Source organism: Carcharodon carcharias, chromosome 12 (genome assembly GCF_017639515.1).
Source record: "Carcharodon carcharias isolate sCarCar2 chromosome 12, sCarCar2.pri, whole genome shotgun sequence".
In the NCBI taxonomy this organism is placed as follows: Eukaryota; Metazoa; Chordata; class Chondrichthyes; order Lamniformes; family Lamnidae; genus Carcharodon; species Carcharodon carcharias.
The window spans coordinates 112,535,244-112,554,865 of NC_054478.1; the positions used below are offsets into that span (position 1 = coordinate 112,535,244).

The 19,622-nt window shown below is 43.6% G+C and overlaps 1 protein-coding gene across 1 annotated transcript; it reads right to left on the minus strand.

Annotated features, from left to right (window-relative positions):
* Positions 1-3,808: 3,808 nt before the first annotated feature.
* Positions 3,809-11,955, minus strand: LOC121284713 (gamma-crystallin S-1-like). Its single transcript, XM_041200267.1, has 3 exons — positions 11,821-11,955; positions 6,170-6,451; positions 3,809-4,084 (listed from the first exon to the last, which is right to left on the minus strand). The coding sequence occupies exons 1-3, from the start codon at positions 11,953-11,955 to the stop codon at positions 3,809-3,811; spliced, it is 693 nt and encodes a 230-aa protein (XP_041056201.1).
* Positions 11,956-19,622: the final 7,667 nt, after the last annotated feature.

Here is a 19,622-nt window from a genome sequence, read left to right on the forward strand (position 1 = left end):
GTTTTCTTTCTTTGACCATGAAGATAGTGATTCAGTAGGGTGTGGTTCCCCAGCCAGGAGAAAGTGGGACAATCTATTGTTGGGGCACTTTTTCTAGCCCCATCCCACTTTGGGTTAAGCACAGGGTATCATGAAGAGGACTGCTCAGTCAAAGATCCTACTGCCCAAAGAAACCTCTGCCCCAGCATAGGTTCCAACAACTTTCATGCATCTGTTGCCTGAGAGCAGATTCTTGACAGAGGTCTCCCTGATTCAGAGCATGGCCCCCAATTCCAATTCTCCATCAAAGGACTTGGAAAATGGAAGCCTATACGTGAACTTGTTCAACAGGCAGACCTTGGGGCACAGTCATTGTCCACATGATTTTGATGGTTTTGTGGTCAGATTATCGGTGACATGTCAAGCCACGATGACCGAGAACTTCTTCCACCTTTGCAGATTGTGAGATGCACAATCTTCCTTCTTCCATTTGCCATTGAGGACTTTGTGGACTGCATTTTGTCTGGCACATCCCCCACCTCCCGACATTGCCATCATGGGCAGCCCTAACAGGAGCAAATGGTTCCTGACGGCATCGCACAAGGGATCATCGGGAGGCACAAGCCTCTCCACCACATCAAGATTGTGATCCATGGATTGTGATCTATATTATTCACCTACACTCTGGTGTACAGAGCACAATTTTAAAATTTGCAGATGGCACAAAACTTGGAAACACTGTGAACTGTGAGAAAGATAGTGTTAAACTTCAAGTGAACTTAGGCAGGCTGCTAGTATGGCCAAGCATTTGACAGGTGAAACTCAATACAGAGAAGCGTGAAGTGATTCATTTTAGTAGGCAAAAATAGAGAGGCAATACAAAATAAAGGGTACAATTCTAACAAAAGAGCGTGCAAGAGTGGAGGGACTTGGGGGTTTGTGTGCACAAATCATTGAAGGTGCCAGTGCAATTTGAGAAAGTGGTTAATAAAGCATATGGGTTCCTCGGCTTTATAAATAGGAGCATTGAGTATAAAAACAAGCAAGTTATGATGAACCTGTATAAAACCCGGCTTCAGCCTCAACTGGAGTACTGGGTTCAATTCTAGTGACCACACGTTAGGAAAGATGTGAAGACATTAGAGAAGCTGCAGGAAAGATTCACGAGCATGATTCCAGGAATGAGGAACTTCAGCCATGTGTGTAGATTGGAGAATCTGTCACGTTCTCCTTGGAGAAGAGAAGATAAAGAGGAGATTTGATAAATGGTGTCATGAGGGGTCTAGACAGAGCAGATAGAGAGAAACTGTTGGCAGAAGGATTGAGAACTGGAGGACACTGTTTAAGGTGATTGGTAAAAGAAGCAATGGCAACATGAGGTAAAGTTGTTTTACACCGTCAGTGTTTATGATCTGCAATGCTCTACCTTGAGGGTATAGTAGAAGCAGATTCAATTGAGACTTTCAAAGGGAATTGCATAATTACTTGTAGTGAAAATGCAGTGGAGTGGGACTAGGTGAATTGCTCTTGTACAGTGTAGGCATAAAAAGGTGGGCTGAATAGCATCTTTCTGTGCTGTAATCATTCTATGATTCCATGTAATCATGCAGATTGATATCTGATGTCCTAACAGTTGTCATGCTGCCGTCATTCTCCGACACGCCAGTTGTATTTGAATGACCACAGGGTGGCTACTGGGCGACAAGTGCTATTTGATGATGACAGGCTGATGATTCCAGTGTGCAACCCATGGACACATGTACAGCATGTACAGTATGAAAGCCACGCTGCCACCTGGAATGTGATCATGCATGCTGTTGATACGCTGAATCAATACTTCTGCTGCCTGGCCTGCTCTTCATAAGCCCTGCAGTACTCATCAGAGCAGACCTCAAGGTTTGTGGTGGCCTGCTGTGTGCTGCAGGAACTCAGCATCATGAAGGGACCGCACACATCATTTACTTTATGGTGGGCAGTTGAGGAGTATGAGAAAGAGGAGGAGCAAGAAGACGAAGAGGAATAAAGAGGAAGGGAGGAGGGTTCTTTTGATCCACATGAAAAAGTGAGAGCAGGTTCCATAGAAAATTTCAAAAGGCAATTGGACATATATTTGAAGGGGATTAATTGTGAGGGTTATGAGAAAAAAGCTGTGGGACTAAATTGAACAACTCTTTCAGAGAGCTAGTGTGGGCACAAAGAGCCAAATTGCCTCTGCCTCTGATGTAAGATTCAATGATTCTAAGAGAAATTAAATCTGAAAGACTTTTCCTTGTTATGGGTTAGTGTGATCCAGTGGCTGCTACCTAATTGCTTCCCACACAGCCATAGAGATGGCCACAAAATTGAAAATGTAATTGGTAACTTGAAATGTAACTTGAAATTCTCTGCTGGTAGATATCTCTTAAATGGAGATGCTAAAACGCTAGGGTTGTCTCTCCTTAGAGCAGAGAAAGTTCAGGGGAGATTTTAATAAAGGTGTTCAAAATCACAAAGCCTTTCGATAGAGTAAATACAGATAAACTGTTTCCAGTGGCAGGAAGGTTGGGCAATCAGATGACACAGATTTAAGGTAATTGGCAAAAGAACCGAGGGGAGATGAGGAGAATATATTTTTACACAGAAAATTGTCAAGAACACACTACCTGAAAGGGTGTGGAAGCAGATTCAATCATAACTTTCAAAAGGGAACTAGATAATAGAGTCATGGTTCAGTTGTAACAGTCTTGCCTCTGAGACGGAGGTTGTGAGTTTAAGTCCTGCTCCAGAGCTTGAGCCCAACAATCCAGGCTGATGCTCCATTGCACTACTGAGGGAGTGCTGCATTGTTGGAGATGCCGTCTTTCACATGAGATTTTAAACCAAGGTTCTGTTTGCCCTTTGAGGCAGCCATTAAAAAATCCCACAGCACTATTTTGAAGAAGAGCAGGAGAATTAAACCCGGTGCCCTGTCCAATATTTATCCCACAACCAATGTCACAAAAACACTGCTCAAGACTGAGATGAGGAGAAATGTTTACTCTCAATGGATCATTGGTATGTGGAATGGAGGCTGAATCAATGAATTTATTCAAGGCAGAGATAAACAGATTTTTGATAGACAAGGGGTCAAGAGTTATGGGGGCAGACAGCAAAGAGAAGGTGAGACCACAACCTGATCAGCCATCATCTTATTGAATGGCGGAGCAGGTTCCAATGGATGAATATATTACCCCTGCTCCTACGTCCAATGTTCCTGTTTTCCTATTTGTTCCAATCCTGTCATTTTCAATCACATTGTTGCTTGTGGGAACTTGCTGTGCACAAACTGTCCACTGTGTTTCCTACATTACAACAGTGACTACACTACAAAAATACTTCAGTTGATGTGAAGTCCTTTGGGACATGGGCTGTGGAAGGCACTATATAAATACAAGTGTTTCTTTCCTTGGAAGCGGAAGAATTTACAGGGCTGTGGGGCAATGACAGGGAAGAAGAAATATTGGGTTGGCACAGAAATTGGATTTGCATGATTATGAAATTAGTTTACTTAATGGACAATGTAATGGACAGATTTTTTGAGAAATTCTCAGCTTCAATTCCATGGAATGAAAAATGAGACAGCATCTACCTTTCCATATATACCCTAAATTTGCCTTTTATTATCCTGGACATGTCTCTGAAGCTATTGTCTCAGGTATTCTTTACCCATCCCATTCAATCACTTAACACACAGAAAATTTCCCTTCCAATCCAAACACAAATCAATTGAGAGAAACAGCAGTAAAGTTATGTATATTTATTCTGATGACACATATGTCAGAAAAACAAAACCATATTTGTCAAGAATAATCTAGAAATCTCTCATGCGCCTGAAAGATCCGATAGTGGAGTTGTAGCCGCCCCAGTCACTGTATCTCCTGTATTCACCTGGTCTCAGGAAGTACTGTCGGCCTCTGTAGTTGGGATGTTCATAGAAGATCCAGTAACCGTCCATCACGTGGCAGGAGTGGATGTCATGATAATGGAAACGATTATAGACAGATGGACAATCATCCATGAATTCCATCATCTGTCCTCCAAAGTCAGGTCTCTCATAAATCCTCATTCTGTAGTTTCCACCTCGGTACTATAATAGAAATAAAGCCATATTTGTGATGAAAGCATTAATTATACATTTGAAATAGGTTATAAAAATGTAGCTGGTAGATTAAGAGGGAATATCTGAAGGATTATCTTAGTAACAATAAGAATAAAGCTGAGACAATTTAATAGCATGAACAGGACTTTTGGATTATATCCTCACCTGATTAACAGTGTGCAATGTTTGTGTAATTTTTAACAGGTAAGACAGTTAAAGAACATTTGAATTAGGAGCAGAAGTAGGCCATTTGACCTCTCAAACCTCTTTGCCATTCAATAGTATCATGGTTGATCGGTTTGTGTTTCATTCCCATCTACCCCCAACAACCTATGACTCACTTGCCTAACAAGAATCTATCTACCTCTGCCTAAAAATATTCAGAGCCCCCAATTCCACTGCTTCTATATTGGTCACACCAAAGTGTAAGGCCCACAAGGACATCTCCTATTATGAGTAAAAGCGTAGCTTATCTTTTTTCTTCAGATTAATATCTCTTGTCCTTCTATGTGGGTGACGCGCGAATGCAAGTCCACACTACGTGACTATCTTGATTACTTGGGCTTTTTGTGGAATCAGTACATAATGAGTTATAACAGCTTTCTGCTAAGCATTAATGCTTTGGGTAAGTGGACTTAAGGTTAGGATATCTCCACAGGTAATGGAGTGATGGAATGGGACCAATTCACTCAGCAATGTCTGTGGTGGTCTGGAATACATTAGCTTAGTCACCTGTTTTTATGGGGAATGGGACGATTTAACGAGGGCAATGTAACCAAGGGAATAAAATGATCAGAAGAGTTTGGGTGAAGCAATATGCATTTTTCTTGGGCTCATGTTGTTACCCTGTTTATGTATCTTTGATGCAATATGAAGTGGTACTGAGAGTCTCCATACTGCACTCGCTAAAATCGAGTCATCTGATATTTCATTACAAAACTAGCCTTATATTGTAACAAAACAGGTTAGAACAAGAAAATAGTCCACCAAGTAACATTAATAATTTACATCAACGAGTCCTTTCTAACAGCTTCTCAGTCTAAGACGAAATTCTAATCCCACAATTCAATAACATCCATTTCTGATCAGAAGAACGTGTGTTTAATATGAACAAGTCTAGTTGGTGTTGTGCAGAATATTTGAATTGATCCACTTAGTGCGTCAATGTTGGTGTTAAAATTATTATGAAAAATAGAAAATATTCTGTTGCTGCATTTAAGGGGAAGCTAGGTAAGTGCAGGAGGGTAAAATTAATACAAGGATATGCTCATCATGTTTGAAACAGAGAGATGGGAGAATATTCGCATGGAACATGAACACAACTGCATAGACTGAATAGATTGTTGGGCTGAATGGCCTGTTTCTGTCCTATAAATTCTATGTAAATATTTTATCCAGGCATTGTCAAATGCAAGTAGTCTCTAACTGGTAGTATTTACAAGTTAGAAACTCATCTGGCCTCATTTCTTTCCCAGACTTGGAAGCAGACAAGTTTCAACATAAGGGCCAACATGAAGCAGCAGCAGCAGCACTCATTAACGTTTGATGCACAAACACCATCTGCAGGCAGTTTGCACTTTTGAAGGGCACAGGAGTGGATCAGAGTGGGTACTGGAGATGGCAGGTTGTATGGTGTGGTTGGAGAGGTTGTGATCACAATGAATGTGGAGTGAGTCAAGCACCTCTACTCTCCTTAGGCAAAGAGGAAGGCTTTTTGGAAAAACAATTTCTTGGCATTTCCTGTAGCCATGTAAGAATCCATCGCAATCAAACTTCTCTGAGGGCACCTAAAACAAGGTCTTAGGCTCCTCGTTTGTGTTTTAAGTAACCTAACCCCTGTTTTAGATGGCCATCAGCAATGCCTGAAATCTTACTTGGCCCGATTTCAAGGACCAACGAGTTCCAATTTCTGTCAATGCATATTTATACCCTTAAGAACTCAGCTGTATATCTTTACTGTTATTACAAATGTCAAGCATGAAAAACAGGATAACATCTCCAAACTGAGGTGCTTTGCTGAATGAACATTTCCCAGACCTCGATCTGAGTAGAATGTGCAAACAGACAACTTACATATGGGTAGGAGCGACATGATCCGATGCTGTCATTGAATCCCATCCAGCGCTGGTAGTCAGGATATTCTCCCCTGTTCAGAACATACTGATATCCCATGTAATTGGGTCTCTCATACACCACCCACCAGTCATCCGCAACACGGATGGAGTTACAGCGTCTGAAGTAAGCGGACAGGTCAGCACAGTCACTACTGCACTCATAGTGCCGGCCCTGGAAGTTCCTGTCCTCATAAAAGATGATCTGTGGAAAGAGACAAGATAAGTGAATAAGCTTGAAAATCTAGTGATAGTAATCAAGAACTCTAGCATTCTGAACAAAATCAGACTAGTCCTTGCCTTTCCCATTTTGAGCTCACAGTTAGATGAGTAACTGATCTAACATAGCAACGAGTTCTGCACCGTGGTATATATATGCTGTACAAGATGACCACTCTACTCTACTCTTGTTATTCAAATGATTTGGTGCTGAACGTCAGCAAAAAGAGAACAAAAGACATCACTTGACATGTTGCTGGACATGTCACTGATTCTTTTCACTTTGCTTTCAGTTCATTTTATTTGACATGTGAAAACAAAGAGGGAGGCCTGAATTTCATGCTTAGTGTGCGTGCCAAGTCAGTGGAAGCATATGTGGAATCCGCTCCGGGACCCAGTCGCATTGCAAACGTGATTTCACACTGGATGGCCAGTTAGTTCGCCCAGCACGAAACGCATCTTCTGGCCATCACACCTGTGGAGCTCTGATGTGTTTGATTCTGAGTGTCAACTGTCAATGATGCCGGAGCTGGCCAAGTGGATGAGCCCTGGCTGCTTGGGCTGAGTGTCTTGCGGGTCGGATGTGCCCTGCAAGGTGTTCCTCGGGTGGGGTTGGCCAGGCTGCAATGGCACTGCAGGTATAGCGTAGACTAATCAATGCTCTTCTGTCCTTTCAGTAGAAGAGGAACCAAAACAACATAGAAAGGTCAAGGACAGGCTGAGACCCCCAAATCTCCCAATCTTAACGAGGTACAAATTGGATGCATTGGAGCTGGAGAGCCGCCACCCACCTAGGTCAGCCGGTCATGAAGAGTTGGGGGTTTCTGATGAAGGTAAGGGTGCAGTGCACAAAGCAGGGAGTGTCGGATTGTGCAAACATTCTTGTGTAGTGGCATCATTAATGGGAGCTTCAAACCTGGAGTCCCCTTTGTTCATTGAAAGGCAATGGTACCACAATGCAGATCTCCAATGTCTCACCAGGGCACCTGATGTGCACAGTGATAGTGTGATGACTTAAACTAATGACATGTCGTTGTTCTCCCTTAGATTCACCAACCTGCACTTGATTGCAAGACCCCAAAAAGCCACCCTTGACACTAAAGGATCACGGGGTCTCAGATGCAGCTGCATCACACCCACTCTCTGAACAAGGCTCCAGCGCAGATACCAGCACCTTGGTGGGCATTAGATCGTCGGCTAGAATTTTGATGCATAGCGGTGAGGGCACTTCAGACTCATTTAAGGAGCAGGCAGAGGCAGAGCGTGCCCAGTGCGCCAGCAGTCAGAGGAGTATGCAGAGCAGGACCATGCTGAACTGAAGGCAGGTGAGGAGCCTCCGGAGTTGTCCATTGGACGGCAGATGCTGGATGTTCAGCGGGATCTGTGGGAGGATATGCCGGAGATCCATGAGGCCATGTGTGCCATGTCTCTGTTGTGGAGGGCTCCATGTGGAACATGAGCACTGCATTGACACTGATGGCCGAGCGCACTGGCTCCTCCATTGAGAGAGTGGTGATTCCTGGGACAGAATCAGGGGTTCCTGGGGTAGTGCTTGACCTGCAAGCTCTCACACAGGCCATGATCTCAGGTGGTCAGTACCAGTGTGGGAGATGGATGAGGCAACCAGTGTCCTAGCTAGGTGCCCGTCCATCAATGGTGAGCAGGGAGGTCCAGAGTGACCTCATGTTGGCACACAAATTGCTTGTTGTCTCTGCAGCCTTCACCTAGGGCGCCTTGGATGACGTCAGCAGCTCCCCCGCCCCTCTGCCAATGACCGTGGCATCTGATGAGACTGCAATGACTGGGGAAATGCCAGTTGTGGCACTGCCCGGTCCCTCCCAGGTGGGGCCAGCACAGGCTCCACTGGCCAGAGGACGACCGCCAAGGTCATCAAGTCCAACAGGCTAACACAGTCAGCAGGTTGCCTCCAATGCTGCTGGTGAGGGGGAGGGGGGGTGCCAATGAGACACAGCACTTGCAAACCCAAGTGTATGGCAACATGAGCATAAAATGGCCGGGTCACAGCGATCTGTTCTGCCTTGTTTTGTTAATATGTTTACTGGTGTGGCCATTAACACCATATATGGTTCTGTTCATTTGATGTGATTGTCAAAATGATATAAATTTTGCTTTTGTCTTAATGCCCTGAGTATGGTTCACATGTTTTGTAGGTGCAGAGCATCTAATGCTGTATCTAATGCTGGCCGTGAGTGGCTATAAACGTTATTGCACAGGCACTGAGACTTTGGGTTCAAAGGGAAGGGTCATTTCAAACATCTGGGATGGAGGCAGCACCTCTGGCATGATGTGGAAGCAGATCTTTGGCAGGAGGAGCTTTGGATCAAGGCGTCCATGGTGTCCCTGCCTGTCTGAACGATCCAGAGGTCTGCCTCCATGCCCTCAGTGTTCTCCTCACCTGGCTCCTCTTCTGACTCACCACTAGATTCATCCCCTGTGGCCTGTGGAGCTGCCTTAAGACCTCCTTACACCAGTGGGTCCCCCCTTGCCAGAGGCAGATTGCGGAGAGTCCAGCAAGCAATCACTATCAGTGATACCCACTCCGAGGGAATATTGCAGTGCTCTCCTTAAATGGTCCAGTCATCAGAGGTGAATGTTAAGAAGACCTATGGTCTTCTCTATCATCGCCCTTGTGGAGGCTACGCTCCTATTATAATGCTGTTCTGCCCCTGTACTTGGGTGCCAGAAGCCACCTTTTCAACAGATAGCCCTTGTCACCCGGCAACCATCCATCCAGTCGGGCTGGAGCACTGAATAGCCTTGGCACCTGTGAGTGTCTGAGCGTCATCATGGGAGCTGCCAGACTTGCAGAATCTGCGTCTTAGGGTCACAAACTATCTGCACATTCTACAAGTGGAAGCCCTTCCTGTTGGCAAAGGCACCTGGCTGACCTGCTGGTGCCTTGATGGCCACACGTGCACAGTCAATTGCATCCTGGATGCGGGGGAACCCAGTAATTGCTGCAAACCTTCTGGCTTGCTGAGCCTGGCTGGCCTCGTCTGTTCGGAAATGAATAAATCTCATTACCCACCTGAACAGAGCTTCTGTCACCAGCTTGATGCAACTGTGGTCAGCTGATTGGGACACCCCATAAAGATCCCCCACTGAACCCTGGAAACAGCCGGAGGCATAGAGGTTGAGGGCCACTGTGACCTTCAGAGCCAAAACCAGAAAATTCTGGAAAAATTCAGCAGGTCTAGCAGAACCTGTGAAGAGAGAAACAGAGTTAACATTTTGAGTCCATATGACCCTTCTTCAGAGCCACTGGCATGCGGTGTCCACCCAGGAGGTCACGGTCTCCCTGTCGACGTCGAGCCTCCTTCAACATTGCACCGACATGTTGAGGTAGCTATATTGCTGCCTGTTATCCATGGCAGCAGGCTAGTGACGTCTTCTGCTGGCCCTGTGCCCCTTGTGCCTGTGCCTCTCCTTTCATCGGTCACTTGTCTGGAAGTAGCACGGGACACCTGCCCTCCTCTCCCTTCTGCCCCTCTATATCTCTTAAGAGGAGGTGCCTTCAGCGGAGAGCACAATCTCCATTACCAGGGTAACAGAAGGATGTCTGACACTTGGAAGGGTCCACATGGTCAAAATCCTCCGGGGGCCTTGGATATACCTATGGGTCCTGAAATGATGCCGAGAAATGCTAAGAATGAAGCACAGAACAGATATGAAGTAACCTATCTCCTAAACTCCTCACTACTCACAATGGTAACACGGTTCACAATTTTTATCCTGCCCTTGGATGAGGTTTTGCAAAATGTGGGCTGCCCGCCTGCCCATTTTGCACATGTGATGAACAGGAAATTGCATGGGCAACATAAAATCAAGTACAATTGGCTTTTTCATGGTATTAAGTGACACTTTAATTTTTGGCGGGCGCGGCTATGACACCCACACAGGCCCGCAGACCTGAGGATTGCTTGTGGACGAGACAATGTTGGGCCACTCACCCAACGTCATCTCGTGCTATTTCATGTCTATTCAGGCGGGCACACACCCGCCCACGAGGCACAAAATTCTACCTGGAGCATCCATTGTGCTTTCTACATTCAAACTGTTTACAATTAGCAATGGTTGTAAAATCCATTTTCAAGAACTTATTTCCAAAGTATAGCCAGCTAGTTCAGTTTCTAAATTAGCCCAAAGAGAAGAAACAAAATCTGCTTCAGTTGCTTTGCTCATTGACATAACCACTGCCGATTACAATACAACTGTAAATGGATTTGTTGCTCTTTTTGAATCCAGTTAAATTAAGGTGACATCAACATGATGATGTAGGTGAATGAAGATTTTTGTAGGCAATGTGCAGGGATACCAGTTACTATTTTTGTACTTTAAGACTCCATCTCTTCTTTTATTTTCTATTGTTCATTGATTTCATTGATAAAGGATCACATAACAAACTTGTCAGCAAATCTTATTGCCATGGAAAGAAAGGGACATTGGCAGCATGGACATAAAGTTGGCTGAGTGTTAGGAAACAGAGTGTTGGTAATCTTGTTTTTTTGGTTTCAATGTTGCACATAAGCTGTCGATGTTGTAGCTGAGCTAACTTTATTGATAACACATTTTCCTAACATAAATACATATATCTGCAGTAACTGAATTCAGTCAAGACAGGCCCCAGCAAGTGATATTTGACCTTCAAACCCCAGGTCAGGTGACTCCCTATCTAATATCAGGTACCGTAAAGTATCTAATACTGGAGTCCACTACCACAATTAACTATTATCATGACATTTCCCATTTTTAAAAAAAAACTTTTATACAACTCAAGTACACAAAGTCTCTTATCTAGTCTATCTCACTCTGTTATGATCAGTCTGTTTTGTATTTTGTATTTTACTGATCTCTGTATCTCAGTTTTTTCACAATTCTCCGACTGGATGTTCTGAATGGTGACAGAGGTGATTTTGAAGGACAAGGGGCTTGTCCAGCTCTGTGTTACTATCATCCCTTGGAAAGCTTTCAGGTCTTCCAGGCTTTGTCTGGTTATCTTCACCTAGTCTTTCTGGTTCAGACCAGGGTTATGTTTCATTTGTTTCCTGTAGGAATTTCCAGTTTCTCCTGTACTGTTGTCCATTTGGAGTCTGCACTGTGTAAGATTTTGGCTCCCCTGTGATTCCGGTGACAACAGCAGGATTCCAGATCCCTTCATGCTGAATCCTCACTGTCTCTCCCATGTTCAGGTCAGGTAGAGGTCAGGCAACTCAATCAAAATACTGTTTCTGCTTCTGCTGTCTCAGTTTCAGCAGGTCCTGCATGCAGTAGCTCACTGCCTGTGGAAATAACAGTAGGGGTGCAGTTGGAAGCTTAGCTCTTAGTCTTCTCCCCATTAGGAACTGTGCTGGAGATAATCCAATGCCCTCTAACAGAGTATTCCTGAAATCCAGCAGAGACAGGTAGGTGGTCTCTTCTGTCCACCTTTGCCTTCTTCAACTGGTGTTTTAAGGCCTGCACGGTACATTCTGCCATTCCATTGGATTGTGGATATTTGGGATTTGACATAGTGTGGTAAAACTTCCAGTCCTGTGCAAATTTGCAAAACTCAGTGCCTGAGAATTGTGGACCGTAATCTGAGATGAACACTTCAGGTTTGCCATGGCAAGAAAAAAATTGTTTTAAATAATTTATTACAATGATGCTCTTACCATCATTTCTCAGCAGCACAGACTCAAAAAACTTTGAGTAGTAATCTACTGCTAGTAGGTGCTCACTGTTGTCAAATCTTAACAAGTCCACTCCAATTTTCTGTCAGAGCCTCTCTGGAACAATGTGTGGTTGAAGTGATTTTTTTTGTTGCGACTTACTGTACTTTTGGCACACAGCTCATGCATTCACAATTTCCCCAATTTGTGTTCTCATTCCAGGCCAATACATTGCATCTCGAACTCTTCTCTATGTTTCTATGCCAAGGTGACTTTCATGGATGTGCTGCAGCATTTCTTTCCTCAGTATTGCAGGAATTATGATCTTTGCTCCCTTGTATTCCTTCTGCTACATAACATTCCTCACGAAAGTTCCAGTACTCTTGTACAGCAGAAGAGGCTCCGCTCCAATGTGTGGGGCAGCCAGTTTGCACAATCTGCTGCAGTGTTCTCAGGGTGGTGTCATTCTTGGTCGCTTCCCTGATCTCAGCTAGTTTGGTTATAACCACAGGTAAGTTCTTTGTCAGCATGTGAACCTGTGCTTCTGCCTCTTTAACCTCTTCCTCCATGATGGGTAAGTATGCACTTGACAGAGGGTCGGCGATGTGCATTTCCTTGCCCAGTTTGTATTTAACTCTGAACTGGTGCTTCTGCAGAGGCATTAATAATCTTTGGATTCTTCATGGTACACAGTTCAGGGGCTTTTTAGGTATAGCTTCCAAAGGTTTCTGATCAGGCTCTGCCTCCACATCTTTGCCATAATCGAACTGGTGGAAGCATTCTAGACCAAACACAATTGCTTGCGTTTTTTTTTCTCTATTTGGGCATACTGCTGCTGAGCGTTTTCTTCAGACTGGTAAAAGCTTTGTTCCCTGAGCCATTCCACATAGTTTTGTAGAAGTTCTCTGACAGGTGCTGTCAGGTCTGGCATGTTTGGAATGAATTTCCCAAGATAGGTCACCATTCCCAAAAACCTCTCCAAGTCTTTCTTACATTCTGGGAGTGGCATGTTCACAACAGCTTTGTTTTTCTGGCTTCAGCCTGCACTTGTTAGCACATGTCCCAAGTACTTGATTTCATTAAGAATTATTTTGCGCTTTTCCTCCCTCAACTTGAGGTTCCTTTCTCTAGCTCTGGTCAGCACCTGCCTCAGTCTGTGGTCATGTTAAGGCTCCCCAGACCAGCATATCATCAATATAGTTTTCCACGTCCTCAAACCCTTCAAACAGCTGCTTCACTGTTCTGTAGAACACCCCCAGAACTGAATTAATACCAAAAGTTAAGCGTAAAAACCTGTATCGCCAATATGTTGGGTTGAAGGTACAGAGATAGGAGCTGCGTTCATCCAGCTTGGCCTGGCAGAAGCCTGAATTCGCATCCAGGACTGAATAGTACTTAGCATTGGCTAGTTTACAAGTGGTCTCTTCTACTGTGGGCAGCTGGTAATGCTCTCTTTGTGCTGCCTGGTTAAGGTCTCAGGGATCCAAAGAGAGTTGCAGATTCCCATCTGATTTTTCTATAATTACAATTGGATTAACCCATTTTGTCAGTTCTTTAATTTTCTTGATGGTGTGAAGTTTCTCCATTCTGTCCAACTCTGCTTTCAGTCGGTTTCTCAGCATTACTGGTATTTTCCAGGGTGGGTATAGTTTGGGTGTCACAGTTTTGTTAATCTTGATAGTGCGTTCTCCTTTTAGGCAACCAGTCCCCTGGAACACATCTTTTACTCGCTCAGGATGTCATCAGTGGTGACAGTCATTACTTCCCTTATTAGTTTCAGATTTCCACAAGTTTGATTCCAAGAATGGGCTTTGCATCAGTTTTCACCACTATGAATGGAAGTGCTTTAGACTGTTTTTTGTAGTTCACTTTAAGTGTGCACTTGCTTTCTACTGCAATTTTTTCACTTTTATAAGTAGACAACTTCACTCCTGTTTTAGTTAGCTGTTTTTCTTTGCTTATCTTGCAATACAAGCTTATGGGAATGACATTTGCTTGTGCACCTATATCAAGCTTGAAATTCATCATCATGTTGGCAATTTTTAAATCTACCTTCCATTTGTCTTCTTTGGAATTTGTTGTTACTGCACCCACAAAAAGTTCTGTTTCAGTTTCTGTGTCATCATCTGCAATCATGTGCACTTTGTTCAATTTACAGGTCTTACACAAATGATTCAATTTATCACAGTTTATGCTTTCCGTAGGTTGGACAACTACATGGTAAATGCTCTGTTCCGCATTGGCTACATTTAAATGTTTTAATAGCAGTTTTGTTCTTTTTGCGTTCAGACTGCCTATTTGTTCTTTCCTGGGTTGATTCTGTTTAACTGTATCTAACCCCTTGATCGTGTGCAGCTTATCATCTTCTGTCATTTCTTTAATTTGGCATTTCATTGTCTCTGCCGCTCTGCAGATATTTATGGCTTTCTGCAGCCTGAGATCAATTTCTCTCAAAAGCCGTTCTCTCAGAGAGTCATTCGCGATTCCGCAAATTATTCTATCTTGGAATAGTGATTCTTAAAGCTCTCCAAAATCACTTGATTTAGCTCTTTTTCTCAGCTCAGTTACATACTGACTAATGTTGTCCCTGCCTTGCATGCACTTAAAAAATTGGTATCTTTCATATGTGTTATTTTTTAGGGCTGCAGTAGGCTTCAAATTTTTCCATTATTTCTTTCAAGTCATTTTATTTCTCATCACTTTCAAACGTGAATGTGTTATGGACTTCTAGGACTGCGTGAAGAATGATGTAACATTGTACCTGAGGGCCTTTTTTTATCACTGCCCGTCAGTGTGAGGTACAGCTCAAATTGCTACCAGAAACTCCTCCAGTTTTTGTCGAGATTTCCATCCAAACTGATGGTTTCAGAATGTCCATTGTTGCATTTAGTTTACTTCTGACACCGGGGCAGAATTACACCTTTGTCGGGTGGGTTTGGCAGGGGCGGTCAGGAAGCCAACCAATTGGCAGGCCTATTAAGGCCCGCCCAGCGTGAAACGCGAGTGGCAGCACTCAGCACTGCTTCTGCGGGCGGGAGGGAGGAGGGTGAGCGAGGCGTGTGAAAAGTAGTGCATTCGCGCGAGTGAGTGCTTGATAATCTCCCTGAGGCACAGAGCTGCCTCAGGGAAATGAGGTTAAAAAAACAAGAAATTAAAAATGTTATAAAACATGTCACTTCATGTGACTCACATGAGCAGGGACATGTTATTAATTAAGTTCTAAAATTTTTTTTTATTTTTATTTGCTTTAGGAAACATCATCCCACCCGTGGATGAGGTTCCTAAAAAGTGCAAAGGCCACTTGGCCTTTTCGCCTGTCCACCAACCATAAGGTTGGATGGGCAGCAAAAAGTTTCTATTCATTACCTTGTTAATGGCCTTACTAGGCCATTTAGATGTCAGAGGGCACACACTGGAGTCAACGACTGAAATATCATGCAATTGCATGTTGACTTAGGGACGCTTGCCCGACTTTAATGCGCGTCATTTTACGCTCAAGCGGGTTGGACACTCGCCCACCCGCCCTGGTAAACATTTTGCCACATGTCTTGTTTTTAGGTTTCAATAATGTTCACTGGCTGTTGAGCAAACTGTTTATTGATATCACATTTTCCTAACATAAACACATATCTCTGCAGTATCCGAATTCAGTCAAGACAGGCTCCAACATCTGACTTTCAAATCCCAGGACCAGAATTTTCGGGTTGGCGAGCGGGAGCAGGACCCGCTTGCCGACCCATAAAATGACGTGTGGTGATGACGGTCATGCATCCTGATGTCACCACGTGACAGTCAGATCTTGAGTAAGGCCATTTAAACAGCAATTAAACTAATTAAATGAGCTGCCTGCCAACTTTAGGGTTGGTGGGCAGGCAAAGAGCCCAGGCAGCCTTCGCGTTTATAATGAAACCTCATCCACAAACGGGCTGAGGTTTCACGAAGGTTTTTAAAGTTTAATAAAAATTTTAAATAAAATTCATTGAAATATCCCAGCTCATGTGACACTGTCACATGAGGGGACACATCTTAAAAAAAATTTTTTTAATATTAAAATTTTCAAAAATCAAACTAATCTCCCTGAGGCAGCTCTGTGTCTCAGTGAGATTTCTGAGCTCTTTCTCTCACGTGCATGAAAGAGCGCAGGTCCCCACTCAGCCTACTCCACCCCACCCACACAGGGAGCACACAGCGCTTCAGGATGCGCCTCATGCTGGGCGGGCTTTAATTGGCCTGCCCAAGTTAATTGGCGGCGCGTAGCCAATATGGGCTGCGATTGGCTATGCGCCCACCGTGTCCACTCCCATCCAACCCCCTCCACCCTCCAGGCAGGGAGAAAATTCTCCCCCTGGTCAGGTGACTCCCTCTCTAGCACAGAGTACCGTATAGTATTTAGTACTGGAGTCCACAACCACAATCAACTATTATCTTGACATTGGTGAATGGTTGTTTTTCACACTTAAGGTAGATATATAGTGGGCTCCACGGGGGTCAGTATTAGCACCAGTGATTTCCTTGATCTATATTAATGGCCTAGACTTGGTTTACAGGGCACAGTTTCAAAATTTGCAGTTGACACAAAACATGGAAATATTGTAAACTGTGAGGAGGCTAGTGTTAAACTTAAAATGACCTCAGTCAGTGTAATGAATCGACAGAGCAGACAGGTTTCAACAAGAAACAGCTAAACTTTATTACAGATTTTTTCAGGTGCTACACGCTCGACCAGGACTCCTGACAGGAAGACCCAACCCCTGGATTGGCCGTGGTTAGGGCTCACTGGTCGGAGCCTTAACGGAATATCACGAGACCCCTGATGGACAGCAGGAGGGGCTATACCCTCAATTATCACAGTCAGGCTGGTGGAATGGATGCATCCGTGGCAGATGAAATGCAGAGAATTGTGAGGGGATCCATATAGGTAGGCAGACATGGAGAGGAGATATAAAATAGAGGGCAAAATTCCATGCAAGGAGTGGAGGGTCCTGGGGGTTTTTGTGCACAAACCACTGAACATGCCAAAGTAGGTTGAGTAGGTTAATAAAGTATATGGGCTCCTTGGCTTTATAAATAGGGGCATTGTGTATAAAAACAAGCAAGTTATGATGAATCTGTATAAAACCCAGCTTCAGCCTCAACTGGAGTATTGGGTCCAATTCTGGTCACCACACGTTAGCAAAGTTGTGAAGGCATTAGAGAAGCTGCAGGGAAGATTCACGAGCATGATTCCAGGAATGAGGAACTTCAGCCATGTGTGTAGATTGGAGAATCTGTCATGTTCTCCTTGGAGAAGAGAAGATTAAGAGGAGATTTGATAAATGGTGTTAAGAGGGGTCTGGACAGGATAGATAGAGAGAAACCATTGGCAGAAGGATTGAGAACTAAAGCACACTAATTTAAAGTGATTGGTAAAAGAAGCAATGGCAACATGAGGAAAAGATGTTTTACACCGTCAATGTTTATCATCTGCAATGCTCTGCCTTGAGGGTGTAGTGAAAGCAGATTCAATTGAGACTTTCAAAGGGAATTATATAAATATTTGTAGTGAAAATGCAATGGAGTGGGACTAGGTGAGTTGCTCTTGTACAGTGAAGCCATAAAAAAGGTGGGCCGAATAGTATCTTTCTGTGCTGTAATCATTCTATGGTTCCACGAAATCATGCAGATTGATATCTGATGTCCTAACTGATGTCAGGCTGCTGTCATCCTCCTGCACCTCGGTCTGCCAGCTGCAGTTGAATGACCACGGCAAGTGCTATCTGCTGATGACATGGCAGATGATTCCAGTGTGCAACTCATGGCCCAGACTTTTTCGTCCATCGTGTGGACATGCGCTCGACCCGAATGAGTGTGAAACGACGCACGATGATGTCGGGTGAGCGTCCTGATGTCATTGCGAACTCGCGCCTTATTTCGGTCGACGGGAGCGTGCGTGAGTTGGCAGCGCGCCCGTTGACAAATAACAGGCCTATTAAGGCCATTAAATGTCCAATTCAATTAAATTGGAAAAAAGCCTTTGGATTTTTTGGGAAACCTCAGCCACGGGCAGGACGAGGATTCCAACAGCTATTAAAATTTAAATAAAAGTTTTAACATTTCATTGATAACATGGCCCTGCTCATTAAACAGAGTCACATGAGGGGACATATTTATCAACAATTTAAAATTCTTTATTTTTAATTCTTAAAGCCTTCATCACACTGAGGTAGCACTATGCTACCCAGTGTTGCGTAACCAGGCAGCACAGATTTAAGGTAATTGGCAAAAGAACCAGAGGGGAAATAAGGGGAATGTATTTTTACACAGAAAATTGTCATGAACACACTACCTGAAAGGGTGGTGGAAGCAGATTCAATCATAACTTTCAAAAGGGATTGAGATAATAGCACCATGACTCAGTTGAAACAGTCTTGCCTCTGCAATGAAGGTTTTGAGCTTAAGTTCTGCTCCTGCACTTGAGCCCAACAATCCAGGCTGACACTACACTGCATTACTGGGGGAGTGCTGCGTTGTTGGAGATGCCATCTTTCACATGAGATCTTAAACCAAGGTCCAGTTTGCCCTTTGAAGCGGCGAATAAAAATCCTACATTGCTATTTTGAAGAAGAGCAGGGGAATTAATCCCACTGCCCTGGCTAATATTTATCCCAAAACCAATGGCACAAAAACCCGTTCAAGACTGAGGTGAAGAGAAATGTTTACTCTCCAAGGATCATTAGTATGCTGAATTCTCTTCCCCAGAGAGCAGTGGCGGCTGAGTCATTGAATTTATTCAAGGCAGAGTTAAACAGATTTTTGATAGACAAGGGAGTCAAGGCAGACAGTAGAGGAGTTGAAATCGCCACCAGATCAGCCATAATCTAATCGAATGGTGGAGCAGGTTCCAATGGCTGAATGTATTACCCCTGCTCCTAAGTCCAATGTTCCTGTCTTCCTGTTTGTTCCAATCCAGACATTTTCAATCACATTGTTGCTTGTGGGAACTTGCTGTGCACAAATTGTCTACTGTGTTTCCAACATTACAACAGTTACTATACTACAAAAAATACTTCATTTGATGTGAAGCCCATTGAGCCATCTGGTAGCTGTGAAAGGCACGATATAAATGCAAGTGTTTCTTTCCTTGGAAGTGGAAGAATCTTCAGGGTTGTTGTGCAATGATGCTGAAGTAGAAATATTTGGCTGGCACAGAAAGTGGATTTGCATTATCATGAAATTGGTTTACCTAATGAACAATGTCATGGACACAATTTGTGTGGAATTCTCAACTTTAATTTAATATGAGACCGTATCAATAATGGGAAAACTTTCTCATATATGCCTCAAATTTGCCTTTTATCATCCTGGACATGTCTCTGAAGCTATTGTCTCAGGTATTTTTTACTCATCTCATTCAATATCTTAAAAAGATAGACAAATTCCCTTCCAATCCAAATACAAATCATTTGAGAGAAACAGCAGTAAAGTTCTGTATATTTATTCTGATGACAGATATGTCAGAAAAACAAAACCACATTTGTCAAGAATAAT